Genomic DNA, 16802 nt, shown 5'->3' with positions numbered 1-16802 from the left:
CATCTGTTTTTTATTTCTTTGAAGTAAAAAGATAAGCTACATTGAAAAACAAGTGGAAGATTTAAATTAAATTTGATCTGCCAAATGGTTGTTATCCACCTACTTTTACCCAGGGACAGGGTATTGTTTTGCAAATGTCTCTCAGTTTAAGAGCAGAGGGAAAATCAAATTTGTTATTTCCTGTGTGTGCTGCTTTGAAACAGTCACTTTGATGCATTTGAGTTGAACATAGTAAGAGTAATACTCCTGATTAATTATGTTTTCCCTCCTCTTTTTTCAGATAATTCTAGATTTTGCTAATACCACTCAGGAAGGAGTAGATTTTTTAAATTTCCTCTCTGAGGACATCGCTTATAAAACTCTTTTTGTACCCTTGAACTCTGGCTTTGGACATAATACAGTAAGCATCACAAAATGGACACTGGTGGTCTTAATTGGAAGGGGGAATGGTTTTGTCCCATCTCAAAAACAACAACAAAAACAAATCATCAAAATAGATTGAGTCAAACTAATATCTTTGATGTACAATCCATTTGAGTTGCATACAGATAAATTATCGGCCTTTAATTGGGCCCTATTTTCTAGTAAAGCTATTAATTGTAGCACAGAAGGAAATTCAGATTCTTTTAAAGCAACTGCAAAACAAATTGATGAATAAATATATATTCCATTTTCTCATGAAATCCTGGTATTTTAGCTTTATGTTAGGACAGCAACTGGAAGAATTCTTACAATTTTCTCCAAATTTTTAAGTGCTTTGGTACTTTGGGAGAGGAAGGGCAGTTAAACTATAAAAACATTGAGGGTTATTATATTCATACTAGATTAAACTATCTCAGTGTACATTTTCAATTCAATTGTAATACATGTTTTAGTAAAAGCAATGATTAGATAATCATACGATACCCATACTTGCATTGTTTAAATGTGAATAATGGTTTCGCTAGGAAAGAACACTGTGTAATATTATCAAACATAATCTTGATAGAACTCCAGATTTTCTTCTGAATTATCCACCTTAAATGAAATAACCTTCAACCTAGTAGTCAACAAAAAGGCAAGAAATAGTATCTTAAGGGTTTTGTTTACATTTTCTGATTACTAAAATTGAGCCCCAATGAGAAAAAGGAGAGAAATTCTCACAATATGCCAGCGCAAGGGATTCTGCATTAGAAGGACTGGAAATGTGTAGACAGCTACTCTTATGCTACTTTGTGGGCTTTACTTGAATAAAAAGTAATATGCTCAGCCTCAAGAAAAAAGCAAGATTAGAGCAATCTTCTATTTTAACTACCAATAAGCCACTTGCTCCCACTTTTTCTCTTAACTTTGAAAAATTAATATTGCTTTTTACTATATGCATGGAAGTTGCCATTTTCCCCTATAAGTTTGTGGGCAACTTTGTGAGGTCTATGGTCCTTTCATTTTTGATGAGCCTACAAGTTTACAACCACATGTCAGCAACCAATGTTGACCTTCAGAAGTTGTGGGTGCTTCATCACTTGAAGCTTTCAAGTAGAGACTGGAGAGCCATCTGTCAGAAATGGTGCAGGGTCTCCTGCTTCAGCAGCCAGTTGGACTAGATGACCCACAAAGTCCACTCCAAGTCTGTTATTCTAATCAATGCAATGAATGGATCACTGTAAATATGGAGCCTAGCACTTGGTTTTACCCCATTGACATCAGTGTGTGTCGGCTAAAAGCACGTACAATGTGATGGAATCGTAGTTAAGATATAGCAGACTGAATAAAGGCTACAAACATTCAAAAATGAGAGAGTCCAATTGCCATTTGAAAAAAACACCTTTGGGACATTCAAGTAGGTGGCTTACAAATAATATAATGCAATACAATATTATATATCCATGCAATTGGCTTCTCATCAGTAAAATAACTTTTGTTTGAGCTGTATCTTTTGTTTGTTTTCTTAGTCTTTATCACTGAAGGATGTAAAACTTCATGCATCACTGCGTGATGTTATCCTCTTAAGCTTCAATCTCACAACTGGAACAATAATACCTTCCCAAGCAGGATACAATATTTCCATTGCAGAGTCATTGAGTCATACTTTTCTCATTGTAAGTATCAATTCTCTTTTTGTAGCCTCTTAGCTTCTGGGCCTTATGTTTTTGGATAATGTTGAAAACAAGAGTAAATTTGTAGCATTCCTTAAACCAGTTGAATTACAGCTCATCTGCAGTGAATGATAAACTAAAACTCTTTGGTTCACTTTTATTGCACCAGGTTTCTGAACCGACTAACAATACAGTGATTGTTGAATGGGATATTCTGGCCTCCAATGGGATTATTCATGCTATTCAGAGTCCTTTGAAGGTACCTCTGCAGTATAACCAGGTTAGCTGCCAGTTTCTTTTCTTGAGAAACAAGAAAATGTTTTGCATTCCTTCCTTACCTGTTTTATGAATTAAGATCTGAAATAGTATTCTACAAGTTTGTGCATTTATTTATATCCCAATATCACGCAAATGGGGACAAGAAATTAAAAGATGCTTCCTCCTGGGGAGGAAAGCTATTGCAAATCTAGACAGCATATTAAAAAGCAGAGACATCACCCTGCTAAAAAAAGTGTGTATAGTCAAGGATATGGTTTTTCCAGTTGCAATGTATGGCTGTGAATGTTGGACCATAAGGAAGGCTGAGAGCCAAAGAATTGAGGCCTTTGAACTATGATGCTAGAGAAGACTCCTGCGAGTCCCTTGGACTGCAAGGTGATCAAACCAATCAGTCCTAGAACAGATCAACCCTGACTGCTCTTTAGAAGGCCAGATCCTGAAGATGAAACTCAAATATTTTGGCCGCCAGATGAGAAGAGCCTAATGCTGGGAAAGATTGAAGGCAAAAGAAGAATGGGACGACAGAGAATGAGGTGGCTGGATAGAGTCACGGAATCAGTCAGTTTAAATGGACTCCAGAGAATGGTAGAGGAGAGGAAGGCCTGCCCTGGAAGAACGTTGTCCATGGGGTCGTGATGTGTCGGACACGACTTCACTACTAATAACAATGCAATCCCTTTATAATTTAGCATCCTGGAACTCAATTACGTTGTCAAAGCATATGTTTCCTAACAGCAAGTTTCCTAAAACTTGACATAATAACAAAAGACTTCAGAAACACTTATCGGTCTAATCTAAGATCTACAAATGAAGTTACAATTTTCTCCAAAACTAGATGAATCTTTCAGGTTGCTTTTTCACTCTAGCTGATATGAAACATTGGCAGAGTAAATAAAACAATAAAAAGTGAAGATTGTTAATGGTCATACAGACTACTTTAATTTATGTATATCTTTTTAAAATTAGTAATACTTAAAACCAAAATGCAAAGTACACAAATATCACAAGAAACCTAGCTTTTATTTTGCTTTGTCTTTTTTTAAAAAAAAAAAATCTTAGCTATAATATTTTATATTTTTAATATATTTTTAATATTGGGTTCTTCCTTGCAGATATGTTGCTATTCTGAACCACACTGGAATTTAATTTAGGGGTCCAAAAATGTCATAGTAATAGTAATAATTTATCATTAAGATATGACTTGAAAATAACATTGCTTTTCACAGGTTTCGAGTACCGTAAAACCATCTTCTGCTATGACAATTGGTATAAGCACCGGTTTTGCTATAGTTCTGCTCTGTGCAACTATTGCTGGATTATCCTATTTCTGCCTCAGAAGGAGAAACCAACTGATCAACTTTCGATATTTTAGGGTAGGTAAATCCAAGCCTCAGCTTTGCTAGTAACAAAAAAAAGAAAATTTTAAAAATGTATTCTTTCAACAGAACTTGGATAGAAAGAAATCTGTAATTTTTGTTGTAATTTCATTAGTGGTTGTAGAACCTCATCCAAATCAAATTATTATTATTATTATTATTATTATTATTATTATTATTATTAATTAGATTTTTATGCCGCCCCTCTCCGTGGACTTGATTTTTATTGTTATGACAGCCTTCTCCAACCATGTCTATCAGTTCTGTTGGGCTATAATATCTGTAAATCCTTCCAAACATAAGCAAAGATTCCATAGCGGCAGTTTCAAAACTACATTACTTATTCTTATCCATTTTAATATCAATTTTGATTCACACACACACACACATGTATATTGTATATGTATGTTCTAAGTAGATGGATGGATGGATAGATAGATGATAGATGTGAGAGAGAGAGAGAGAGAGAGAGGGAGAGAGAGAGAGAGAGAGAGGGAGAGAGAGAGAGAGAGAGAGAGAGAGACTCCGATCCCTAGGAGTCAAATGTGGCTTACAGGAGATTTTATTTAATAATGTACTGATCAATTTTTTGGACTTTTCCTGCTAAAAAAATAATGTAAATGGCCTGAAATTATTGTGTGAGTTGGGAAGCTATATAAATTGATTGATTTATTGATACACACACACAAACACACACAAAATCTCAGATTAGCTTTAAACTTCCTTGGCTAAATCATTTGTCTCAGCTGTCCTATTCAGGTTCGCTGAAGCATGCTGATTCATTTTTACCATATAGTTTGAAGAACCAAGTAATAGTTACCATAGTTTGTTTACTTATAGGCTGAACTAAATGATGATGAATCTTCCTGGCAAGAAAGGAGCCCACACTTAGTATCTATTCCAAATCCTATTTATGGAGCAGATAGCTCGATATATGAGCCATTTGAGGTAAGGCAACTGAAACATTAGTGCTGAATATTTTCAGATACTAACCCATAATGCAGCTGTTATCTACACTGCAACCAAAACAAGGGATAAATTGTTCCCATACATGGCAAACTTTGTGCATAAAATGACTGCTTTTGAATGATTCCTGTGCGGAGCCAAATCTATGGGCTCCACGTTCAGCATACTAAGTGGGAGTCATCTATTTTAAATACTGTAGAATCTTGCTGCAGATAGGGAAAAAATGTATTTCAACATGCCCATCCACTTTAGTTCCTCCAATTGTAACCAGAACATGTTATCCTTTATATGCATCTATGGAGTCCAATATAACTAGAGGAACTGGTCATATTCTGTTGTTGGTTTTAGCTATCTGAATACCAATATGGAGTTAGATTATTTATTCATTAAATTTATATGCCATCAATCTCAATGTTACAGATTAACGGACCGTCTTTGTATCTTCGTTTCAGGAGTCTCTCCACAGAGAAGATTTTGCTGATACTGAAGACATTCTTGGACAATAATAATATATTGCAATAGAAACCAGGATACAAAAATTCCAGAAATTTTGGGAAAATATTTCATATACCTCAATTCTATTCCTTTTAAAGTTTATGGGAAGGAATTATGATCGAAAGAGCTATCGGCATTTACAATCCCATAAACGATTTCCAATTTTTTGTTTAGAATTCATTCCCTCGTGTTGCATTGCCTCTTTTTTAGAGAGTTTCAGGAATAAGTTCTGAGTGTAACTGTAATATGAATGGGAAGAACTTGAAGGCATATGAAGCATGCACAGAATCCTTCGGACCCTGTCCACGAAACTTCAACTATCTTCTAAGGAACGACTCATGAATGTGTCTGGCAAATGAATACTGTGAGAACCCTGAATGGGTCAATGAAATTTCAGTTCAGATTTAATGAATGGATAAATTTGCTTTGAAACTGCACTACTGAGCTTACTGGTAAACTGTAGACAGCATGTATTTGTAAGCATTCTGAATTCTAATGCACTGTAAAGCAATTCTTAACATATTTTTAGTACAAGGTAAGCATGATTACATCAACAGACTACCAGTAAAGATGCCATTTATCTCTCTTTGCCTTGTAATTAGTATTGTTTCTTCCTCTCTTCTCATGAAGAAAATGGAAATATATTAATTGTAGGACAATTCCCTAATGAAACAATGTATTATTTTTGTAAAAAAAAATGGTGTTATGCCTAGTAACCAAACACATCGATAGCTCAACCTTGCAGCAACAAATACTGTCATTACAATATCATGTATTAGACCAAGTATTGGACATTATTCGTACACACACAGTTATGGAAAAGATAAACACAATATTTTATTTTGTGGACAGATTCAGGAATCAGAATTAACCATTAACCAGAGAAATGTATAACATTATTGTCTATGTTTTTAAACTTCTATTTATCAACTATCTAACTTTTGCTGATCAGACCAATTTTAAAAGTAACAGGCACTCTGTCATCATCTTTACCAGAAAAAGTTTAGGAAGTTAATTTCACATTTAGAAGATAAACCAATTAGGTCTCATGGCAGGGTATTTAAAAATGGCAGCTATTTTTCAGAGAAATGCCTAGCTCCATATGTTGTGGTATTCCTTCTTCTTTCATCTATCCCGATGCCTCTTTCATGATGCAGCTTTTATCTTTTGCTCTCAATGTCCTTTTAGGGGCAAAATATGGGTGTAAAAGTGGTTCACCAGTGAAACATTTCCCATGGATTAGCAAAGCAAAGGCACTGTCTCAGAGAAAGAAAGAAGAGACAGGTATATCCAAAGTTCCAGAAATGCAACCCTAAAGATGGTAACATCCATGTTCCTAATACAACAATTTTCTATAGAACAGACACTTGCAGAGAATCGTCGTATACATTCCTATTTTCCATACATAACTACGGCAAGTTAGCTTGTGTACACAATGAGTCTTTCCCCTGAAGTGGCAGTTCAAATTGCAGAAGTCCTATCTTGGGTAGGAGGGGTTAATTTTCCCCAAGTCTTTATATGGGTTTGAGGGGTGGATAGAAAAGAAATATCAAATAACCAACAGCATTCTTAGCAATCTGTCATGATCCATATGCTATAACGTACTGCAATCCTAATCATCACAGTTGTTTTTTTAAAAAATTGGATAGGAGGTAACTTATTTGATAGTTTCAAAAGTTTGAAAATTAGGCACTTCTTGAAAAACTTAAAAAAATATATGTGAAGGAATACATTATGTAACATCTGATTTCCAATCTGTAATCGTCTTGCATTTCACATCCAGGAGATGTCCCAATGTGATCCTAATATGAAAACTACAAACTATAAACATAGTAACTACTCAAATATTTCTTTGGTTCAGTATCTTGCTGGAACAGTCAAGCGTTCTTCCTTGAAAGCCAATGCCTTGAAAAACCATCTCTAATGAGAATCTGAATAGTTCTAACAATCTAAGTAGCCTCAGTCAATCATTATTTCATTTATAGATATAACTTGAACTATAGCAGCATTAAAGAACCTAACAGGTAAAACCCAACACACAACAGTTTGACCTTAATATAAACAGTTTCCTAAAGTCCAGCCTTAAATAAGAGCTTCCAATACATGGACATTCCATTCTTAATATGTATTTCTTCTATCTGACTCAGATACAGAGATAGTCCTGACTGGCAATAGTTCATGATCAAATACAGAAAATACAGAGTCCCGCAACACTTACATCTAATCTATGACATAGGCCTTCTGCAGGTTAAAAAAAGAACATCTCTGAATGAAGTTTAAAAGGTCAGGGTAAGTCCATGCAAATTCTGAAACACAGAACAATTTAGTTTTGATGATTCACCATTCCTAAGGGACTACTATTTTTATATTAGATAAGCTTCTGGCTTGTTTTCTGATGATTGGTTTAGCTCTTGCTGATATGTGGGCTGTTAGTGATAGGAAAAATCCTTTCCGGGATACTTGGGTAATGGCTCTAGAATCACTATTTTTTTATTATCCTAGTCATGCATATGATATCCAGAGGACAGGTTAATCTGTACATCTATTTGTGCTTAGATATCTAAAAATTCTTATAAATTCAGTAAGTAAATTAGCATTTTATGAAATAGGTTATTCAACTAAAGATAATTTATTTACCTACTGTTATGAAAAATTGCTTTTTTATATTTTAAATAGGGATGCTTTAATATATAAATATACATCATCTGATAAATTCAGCATCAAATGATGGCTTGAATTGGTAAATGAGCCATTACATACTTAATATTACATTAACTGATGTTATCAAATAATGAATCTGAGTGAGGTCACTTCACACATGAATGAATATGGTCTAATGGCATATCTGGTTCATACAGACCTGTACCATACTCATTTTTTTAGAAATATACCAGTTAGTATCTTCAAATCTGTAACTGAATGTGAACTGATTGATGAACTAAATAGGAACTGCTTACATTTCTATTTCATACAGTGTATAGCTGATTAAATTCTCAATATGTTGTTCTAAAGAATAAATAGATTTATAATCTCTGCTAGAATCACTATAACCCGACCAACATGTAGAACCCTTCTGAGCACACAAAGACAGATGTGACTAAATTACAAATGCCAAATTTAAAATGTATTCTTAGAGCTTAATCAAGCATGGTTAATGTATTTTACCACCAGGATTTCAGATGTAAAATTTGTGCCACCTTTCCATTCATTTATCTCAGGTACCTTTATATTAGGTAGTGCTCAGAACAGAAGCACAACAGTGATGATCATATAGTAGCAGCAGTCCCCTAAAAGGAAGCTAAGATTCTACTATGCATGTCGTAATCCCTTTTATCGAATGTGCACCATTTCTTCTAAGAATGGAGTCTTCATGCAACCTGTGCAGAGCTGATCCATCCAAAGAGGAGCTTCATGCTGTAGAGGAGTTCGGCGAGGATAAAATGTAAAATTCACATCATAGTTCAGTAGGCAACTGATGGATGCCATGTAAATATCAGAAAAACGAATCAGTCTTCGAGAAAAGTAGGTTGGGTTGTGGAAGGTTCGAAAAATGCTGCCAAACTGGGGGTTAAACAGGTTCTTTGCAAGTGACCTGAAAGGAAAGAAGTTGGTATAATAGAATTAGATAGACAACCTGGGAGAGGAAGAAAAAAGAATTTAGAAAATGTACATGATGTACAAAATGTAATATTACAGAAGCATTCCACAATGACCTATCTTATCCTTCTAACCCCAAAAGACAAAGAATGTGTTTCATAAATGTTGGTCTCTAGTTTTGGTTGGACAATCTGCTAGTTCCATCCCAACTGTCATTTCCCCTCCCCCCCTTTCTGACTATCTTAAAAAATGGTTGGATTCTTCTTTAGAGCACAAGGAACAAAAAAGTCAGGAGATATGACACGGTTTTAAAAAGTGAAGCATAAAGAATTTCAAAAAGTTTGAGAGAAAACAAGATTCTGAAAACAAAAGTCAGCCTTGAGGGAAAGTAAAATCAAAGAAATAAAAAAACAAATCTTCATCAAGGCCAAAAATGAGAAACCCAGAAGTTCTAAACCTTGGCAATTCTTTATCTTTCCACAATTTTAAAATTTCCACAACATAAGAATATTTCACAGGGCACCAATTAAGAAATTGTAGAAGTATCAGTAATGGGTTGCAAATTCTGTTGCTTTTGTTAAAGGGTTAAATAAGGTTCAGGAGGGAAGTGTTTTTAATAGGAAAGTGAACACAAGAACAAGGGGACACAATCTGAAGTTAGTTAGGGGAAAGATCAAAAGCAACGGGAGAAAATATTATTTTACTGAAAGAGTAGTAGACCCTTGGAACAAACTTCCAGCAGACGTGGTTGGTAAATCCACAGTAACTGAATTTAAACATGCCTGGGATAAACATATATCCATTGTAAGATAAAATACAGGAAATAGTATAAGGGCAGACTAGATGGACCATGAGGTCTTTTTCTGCCGTCAGTCTTCTATGTTTTTATGTTTGCTTAGTGTGTATGTGTCTGTGACACTTATTTGCATGCACAGAAGCACATGGGGTGGGTGGGCAGAGCTTCCCACGGCTGCTGCTGCTACCGGTTCGTTGATCCAGGCCATACCAGTAGCAACCCACCATGGAGTAGTATGTTACCTAAAACAGTATTATGATAGCAATTTGTAAAATGTATATTTTAAATCATTGCTAGAACATTTCACAAATTAAAGAACACATCACAATCAACATAACTCACCTAATCTCCTGTCGCTCTTTCATCCACTCTAAAAGCACTTGCTTTGATTCTGCATCTTGATACATCTGAAATTAAAAGAAGAAAATTAAAGCAAAAAAATGAACAATGCTGTTTCTAAAGATGAGTTTTCTACAAGGAAAAAACAACAACACATATTCCAATATTTGCAGAAAACATTCCGGAATGCAACACAATCAAGAAACTCTATCCAAGAGCTGTGCTTAATCGAGTCTTCGGAGAGGGGCGGCATACAAATCTAAGTAATAAATAATAAATAAATAAATAAATAAATAAATGACAACTACGGCATGATGCCCACATACTACTTATTTTAGCCCAATGTCTTTTACCTGCATTCTCTCCAAAAGTCCTGTAAGAGCTTGCTGCCAGGTCAAAGAGTGCATATATTGTTCTGTATTGATGATTCGTATTTCTGTTTCTAATTCTGGAACTATGGCACCTGTCCTCCAACCATGACGTAGCATGAGGTCCTTAAACAGAAGGTGAGAAAGGCAGTGGAGTGACTTACTGATTTAGGAACCTGTGATTCAGCCTGACATAAAAAGCCTTCAATTGTTCACTTACAGCTTCCCTTGCAGAACGAAGCACATCAAGATCATAAAAGACACATTTTTTTCATCCAGTTTATAAAAATAGCAGAAAGATAACTATTTATAAATCTATACATCTTATAAATCTATGGGTTTTGCCTAAGTTACTATCCTTGTTATGCATTAGCCCTGATACTAAAATATACAGTGATACCTCAAGATACGAACCCCTCGTCTTACGAACAACTCGTGATACGAACCCGGGGTTCAGAAAAAATTTGTCTCTTCTTACGAACTTTTTTCGAGTTACGAACCGGCGTTCGGAGACAGCTGGGAAGCCGCGCGGCTGTTTTAAAAGGTGACAGCCGGGCGGCGGGGCTTCCCAGCAGCCTCCCGAACGCCGGTTCGTAACTCGAAAAAAGTTCGTAAGAAGAGACAAATTTTTTCTGAACCCCGGGTTCGGTTCGGGAGGTTGCTGGGAAGCCCCCCAGCGCGGCTGTGACCTTTTAAAACAGCCGCGCGGCTTCCCAGCTGTCTCCGAACGCCGAACGCGGAAGTTCGGCTTTGGCGTTCGGCTTCGGGAGACAGCTGGGAAGCCGCGCGGCTATTTTAAAAGGTCACAGCCGCGCTGGGGGGGCTTCCCAGCACCCCCCCGAACCCTGAACTTTTGCCGAACTTCCGGGTTCGGGGTGGGGTGGGTGCTGGGAAGCCCCCCAGCCCGGCTGTGACCTTTTAAAACAGCCGCACGGCTTCCCAGCACCCCCCCAACCCCGAACCCGGAAGTTCGGCAAAAGTTCGGGGTTGGGGGGGTGCTGGGAAGCCCCGCCGCCCAGCTGTCACCTTTTAAAACAAGGTGACAGCCGGGCGGCAGCGGTTTTTTTTGCGGGGGGGTTTTTTGGTTGCACGGATTAATTGACTTTACATTGTTTCCTATGGGAAACAATGTTCATTATTGTCCCAAGGGTACTTTTTTCTTCAAGAGGCAACTGGACTTTCTGGTTTTTCTTTGAAGACATTTCACTTTTCATCTAAGAAGCTTCTTGGATGAGAAGCTGAAGAAGCTTCTTGGATGAGAAGCAAACAAAAACCAGAAAATCCAGTTTACTCTTGAAGAAAAAAGTACCTTTGGGATGTTTAACAGTTAAAAAAAATGGCTGAAGTGTGGTTTTAGCTTAATAGTATTAACAGAATGTTCTGTAAAAATGCCCGATGTTGGTGTACTATTTTTAAAACAGCATCAAAAGAAAATTAATTAAACATGGACAATTATGACACCCATTTGCAAAAAACATTTGCCTGCACTCAAACAGATCTTGTCTAGCCTAATATTTCAAGTGGTTGACATCCCAAGGTCTGTTTTCTTTCCTGTGTGATTAGAAAAAATATCCAAAGGCAATATCAAGGTGGTTCCCATAAAACACAATACATGTCTAAAATTATGACACCAGATATTCTAACAAAGAAGCCAATGATATCATTGAATAAAAATTAAATAAAGCAGTACTCTGAAGAGATTTCATAACAGAGGCACAAGTCCCAAGGAGGGTCTGCGGATAGCTATGGAAGCCACCCACATTACACAAACACAGCAACCTGAAGTGTCAAGCAGAGGCTGGAGCCCTTCATATCTATGTGTATGATCCAGTAGTCGTGGTTCTGCACGATTCAGCAAGGTGCAAGCCAGTGGTGGGATTCACAATTTTTTACTACTGGTTCTGTGGGTGTGGTTTAATGGGCATGGCAGGGGAAGGGTACTGTAAAATCTCCATTCCCACCCTACTCCAGGAGAAGAATACTACAAAATCTCCATTCCTTCCCCACTCTGGGGCCAGACAGAGTTAGTATTTGCAGGTCCTCCGAACTACTCAAAATTTCTGCTACCAGTTTTCCAGAACCTGCTGAATTTCAGCCCTGATCAAGACTCACTGAATCCAGTGGAACTCATTTCTGATTGAACAAGCCCAGCAACGGGTATCACATAACAAGCAATCCCTGCAGCACAGATCCACACTCTCCTAGGGACTTCAAAACTATGAATCTTTAGTTTCAAAATTCACCGTGAACTGTTGGTGCACATTGCTTTTTCCATTTTTCTTTTTTAGCTGCAGCATCCTTCATTGTCATGCTGCCCCCCACCTCCTCAAACTAAATGTGACAATAAAGAATGCTGTAGCATTGCTATCGTAAGAGTGTTGGACATCACAACAAAATATTTCATTTCTACATTGTGCACTGAAATGTCTATAAATCAACATTCCATTTAGATATGAGGATGAATCCTGTGGGAGGATTAATTGGGACAGAAATGTTTGTCTTCTCAGATAAAATAGATGATGGATTAGATTGATAGATAGATGGATGGATGGATGGATGGACACACAGACAGATGTTAGATATAGACAGATGGGAGAGGGGGAGAGAGAGAAGGATAGACAATTTTGATTTTAAAATAAGAAAGTGGTTACAAACAAGTTAATGAAAAAAGGATTTTTTTTAAAAAAAAAAGATGTTACTGTACATATGTGTTTAGGATGGAAAAGGTATTCAAAAGAACACAACCTAGAAAAATAAACCTTTTAAACTCTATTTTGCTTTTTAAAACTTAATTAAAAAGGGAACTGTGTAATATAATTTAATGGGTTATGAATACTGCAAAATCACAAGCTCTAAGATCTGGATATTTTCCATTCCATATTTTGATAATCAACACTGATTAATTCAATGAGCACAAAACAAACCCTTTTTGTCTCTGTAACAGGCACAGAACATTAAGTGACACTGACGTTGGCTAATGCAAAACAAGTTTTTCAGCACTTACTGCTAGGTCACTGTACAAATGGTCACCAAAATAAAGGACCTTGGACCCACGCCAGCCTGTTAGCTGCAGAAAATCAAACAGATTGCCCTGAAATGTAGATAAAAGAAAGAAAGTGAGAATAAACTAAATATCCAGTTCCTTTACAGAAAAAGGAAAACATTGCATGCTCGGTTTGAAAAGGTCAAGAAAATACATCTCTTAGCACTTTGATTTTTCAACAGGGCAAAGGAAAAATATTTCTTCATCATGAGCTGCTTATTTAAAAATGGCTAGAGATAGAGGCTTAAGGAGTTCTCACGGGAACTTGAATCAAATTAGAGAAAATGGGAATTCCTTAAAACCAAGTTTATAATCCTATCATTTTTATAAATGATTAACTTATTATATTTTGTTCCTTACACATACATACAAACACACACTACTTGATGTCTAAAACAATTTATTGCACCTATAATGGGAAAACTTTAAATCACCACCACCTCTCACAATAATGTTGTAAATTAAGCCACTGCGGCAGTAAGTAAACTGAACAACTGTGATAGTTTGTTACCTATCGAATTTGTGCGGAAATATTATTTTAAACTTTATATACCGAATCTAGGTCCTGTTGTAATCTTACATACCTCAAAGCAAGGGTTTTCAAAGCAAGATATATATTATTTTTTTTTTGTAAGGATTGCTGCAGACCTGTTATTTCATAGTTCAACCTTTCTGTGAACAATAAAATCTCTTTCTACTAGGTATTAAAAATGGGAAACCAAATCAAGCTGTCTCTTTTATTATTATTGATAAAACACATTCTACATAGGTCTGAAACTATCATGGTCATGCTTGAACTCTCGGTCTCTGTTTAACTCTTTAATCAAAAGACATTTTCATGCTTGATACAAAACAGAGAACCATTATGCCAATTTCAGTGGAAATATTAACCAGACGTAACTATCATTTGCCCACTGTCCCAGTGATCAGAAAATGATAATTTGTTGACTTCCACATCATAGTCTCAAAAAAACAAAAAGAAAAAGATACAGGCCAAAATAATTTCCAAATTGAAAATGTTCTGTTCATGTATAAGATCACATATGGTATGAATCCGTAAAGTAGTTTCTAGTTTCCCAGCCTCATTCCCAGAGGGTTCCCATTTGCAAATGCATCATTTCCTCAAATTATGCCTTTATTTTTCTGAATAATGTTTTAACATTATCTGAATAATGTTTCAGTCATTGGCCTGGATCCCATATAAGATTCCCATGGAAAGAAGCTCTTCTTCCAACCATGGAAGGCTCCTGATATAATGCAGAAGGCAAAGAAAGCAACTTTTGTTAATTAACCCTCTTTGAATCCCATGCTGTGCAAACCTGACTTCAGGATTGATGACTCTCTATGTCTATAATAGAAATTTGGATAGTGTTAAATTCTGGGTGAAAAAATGAAGGTGAGGGACTGAGTGATTTCTAACAGCTCTTTATCCAATACTGTGTGCAAAGCAACTGAACTCTCTGACTAACACAGCTCCTTTCATAGGGAACTGATCAGCCAAACAACCAATCATGAGAGAGTATTTTCCCACTCCCACAGAGGACTAGAATGGGAACTTCAACTGACAACTATACGCTATATACATAACAGGTAGAGCTCTTAGTTTCTCCTGTTGATGGAAAATTCTGAGCGTGTCTCTATTAATGTGAGTGACTCTTGCTGGCTGAATAAAAGCAAGATTCAAACACCTCTTCAATTAGCATGAAATCACAATGCCCCAAATTATATTGCTTCAGCAATAAAATGTTCCCAGGGTTTGGTTTAAATTTGTGTTCTAGTTCAAACTAAGTCCTGAAGTTCTGAAAGTGTATTACTAACAAATTTTCATTATCATCTTCCAAGTAATAACAATCTTCCCATCCTTTCTCAGGATTATACTAACTCCTAGGGCAGCGGTCCCCAAACTACGGCCCGCGGGCCGGATGCGGCCCGCTGAGGCGATTTATCCGGCCCGCAGGGAGCACACGAGATTTTATCGATAGATATAATAAGCTCTCGAATCTCCCGTCCATTCGCCGCGGAGGATGAGGTGAGGAGGAGACGGTGCAGAGGCAAGGGGTGGGGAGGAAAGCGGGCATGCAATTGGCCCCTTGCAGGCCCGCTTTCGTCCCCGCCCCTTGCCTCTGCACTGTCTCCTCCTCACCTCATCCTCCACGGTGAATGGACGGGAGATTCAGGAACCCTCCTGAATTTGCCCGAATGGAGGCAGCGGCGGTTTCAAGGGACCTGGTCCTTCTCGGCGGGGCTGCGTTGCTGCAGCCTCCGAGCTCCGCTGTTGTCCCCGGGCACTGTTACCTCAGCTGCGCTGAGAAAGAGAGAGAGCGTGGAGGGCGGCTTGCCGGTCCACGGCCCCCTGGATGAGCGGCCCCGCATGGCCCCAGCACCGGACTTCGCCGTCGCCTCTGCCCCCGTCCGGCTCTCCAGCAAAGAGTCCACCCCTTTGCCTTCCATGGCGCCCAGCGCCCGGCCCCAGGCCACTGCCACCTCCTCCTCTGGGTAGCGCGCCCGAGCTCTTCCTGCAGGAACGGGTGGTGGGGTGGAAGTGGTTGGACTTATCTACACGCGCGCCTGCTGATTGGGAAGAGAGGGGAAAAACTCTGCGCCTCCAAAGAGGGGAGAGGGGGAAGAAAGAAAAAAAGAGTTCCAACTTGGCGGAAGGCGGAGGGGAGAACCGAGCGTGCTGCAGCAAGTTTGCTTGGCTTTCTGGGGCTTTTTTTTTTTCTCCCCTTTCACCACCCCTGTCTGAATGTCGTTTGCCGCTTAGGAGTGACCCTCTCTCGGGCTTGTGGATGCGGCGCGGATGAGGGGGAAAGCCGTAAGCGCGAATTAGCAAAACCAGTTCAACCTCTTCTTCGCCTCCTTACCGACGACTGAAGAAAAAAGAAGCTTCGTTGGGATTTTGGCTCTCCGCAGAGACTCCAAATGTGCTTTTCAGGGCAGTCGGGCTTTCCCCCTCATCCACGCCACATCCACAACAAGCCCGAGAGAGGGTCACTCCTAAGCGGCAAACGACATTCAGACAGGGGTGGTGGAAAGGGAGAAAAAAAAGCCCCAGAAAGCCAAGCAAACTTGCTGCAGCATGCTCGGTTCTCCCCTCCGCCTTCCGCCAAGTTGGAACTCTTTTTTTCTTTCTTCCCCCCCTCCCCTCTTTGGAGGCGCAGATTTTTTTTTTCCCTCTTCCCAATCAGCAGGCGCGCGTGTAGATAAGTCCAACCACTTCCACCCCACCACCCGTTCCTGCAGGAAGAGCTCGGGCGCGCTACCCGGAGGCGGAGGCGGTGTGGGGCTGGGCGCTGGGCACCGTGGAGGGCGAAGGGGTGGACGTGATTGCTGCCTCTTAGCTAGAGAGCCGGGCGGGGGCGGAGGTGACGGTGAAGTCCGGTACTCTCCGCTCTCTCTCTCTCTCTCTCTCAGCGCAGCTTAGAAGTAACAATGCCCAAGGACAGCAGCGGAGTTTGGAGGCTTTAG

General features: G+C 38.6%; 2 protein-coding genes across 3 annotated transcripts in view; one reads left to right on the top strand and one right to left on the bottom strand.

Moving 5' to 3' along the window:
• Positions 1-5777, top strand: part of STAB1 (stabilin 1) — a 162829-nt gene extending 157052 nt beyond the window's left edge. For both annotated transcript variants that reach the window (XM_070738665.1, XM_070738666.1), the window contains 6 exons: positions 281-400; positions 1932-2078; positions 2245-2355; positions 3581-3727; positions 4571-4678; positions 5149-5777. In XM_070738665.1, the coding sequence (XP_070594766.1) occupies positions 281-400; positions 1932-2078; positions 2245-2355; positions 3581-3727; positions 4571-4678; positions 5149-5202 (687 nt within the window). In that variant the 3' untranslated portion in view covers positions 5203-5777. The remainder of the gene's footprint in view (positions 1-280; positions 401-1931; positions 2079-2244; positions 2356-3580; positions 3728-4570; positions 4679-5148) is intronic.
• Positions 5778-6006: 229 nt separating this feature from the next.
• The window catches only part of NT5DC2 (5'-nucleotidase domain containing 2), a 40939-nt gene continuing 30143 nt past the window's right edge, over positions 6007-16802 (bottom strand). The window contains exons 11-14 of the mRNA XM_070738668.1: positions 13296-13382; positions 10277-10417; positions 9927-9991; positions 6007-8783 (exon numbers count right to left, since the gene is read on the bottom strand). Coding sequence (XP_070594769.1) covers positions 8522-8783; positions 9927-9991; positions 10277-10417; positions 13296-13382 — 555 coding nt within the window. The 3' untranslated portion in view covers positions 6007-8521. The remainder of the gene's footprint in view (positions 8784-9926; positions 9992-10276; positions 10418-13295; positions 13383-16802) is intronic.

Source organism: Erythrolamprus reginae, chromosome 2 (assembly GCF_031021105.1).
Source record: "Erythrolamprus reginae isolate rEryReg1 chromosome 2, rEryReg1.hap1, whole genome shotgun sequence".
In the NCBI taxonomy this organism is placed as follows: Eukaryota; Metazoa; Chordata; class Lepidosauria; order Squamata; family Dipsadidae; genus Erythrolamprus; species Erythrolamprus reginae.
This window is presented reverse-complemented; position numbering and strand designations above follow the sequence as displayed.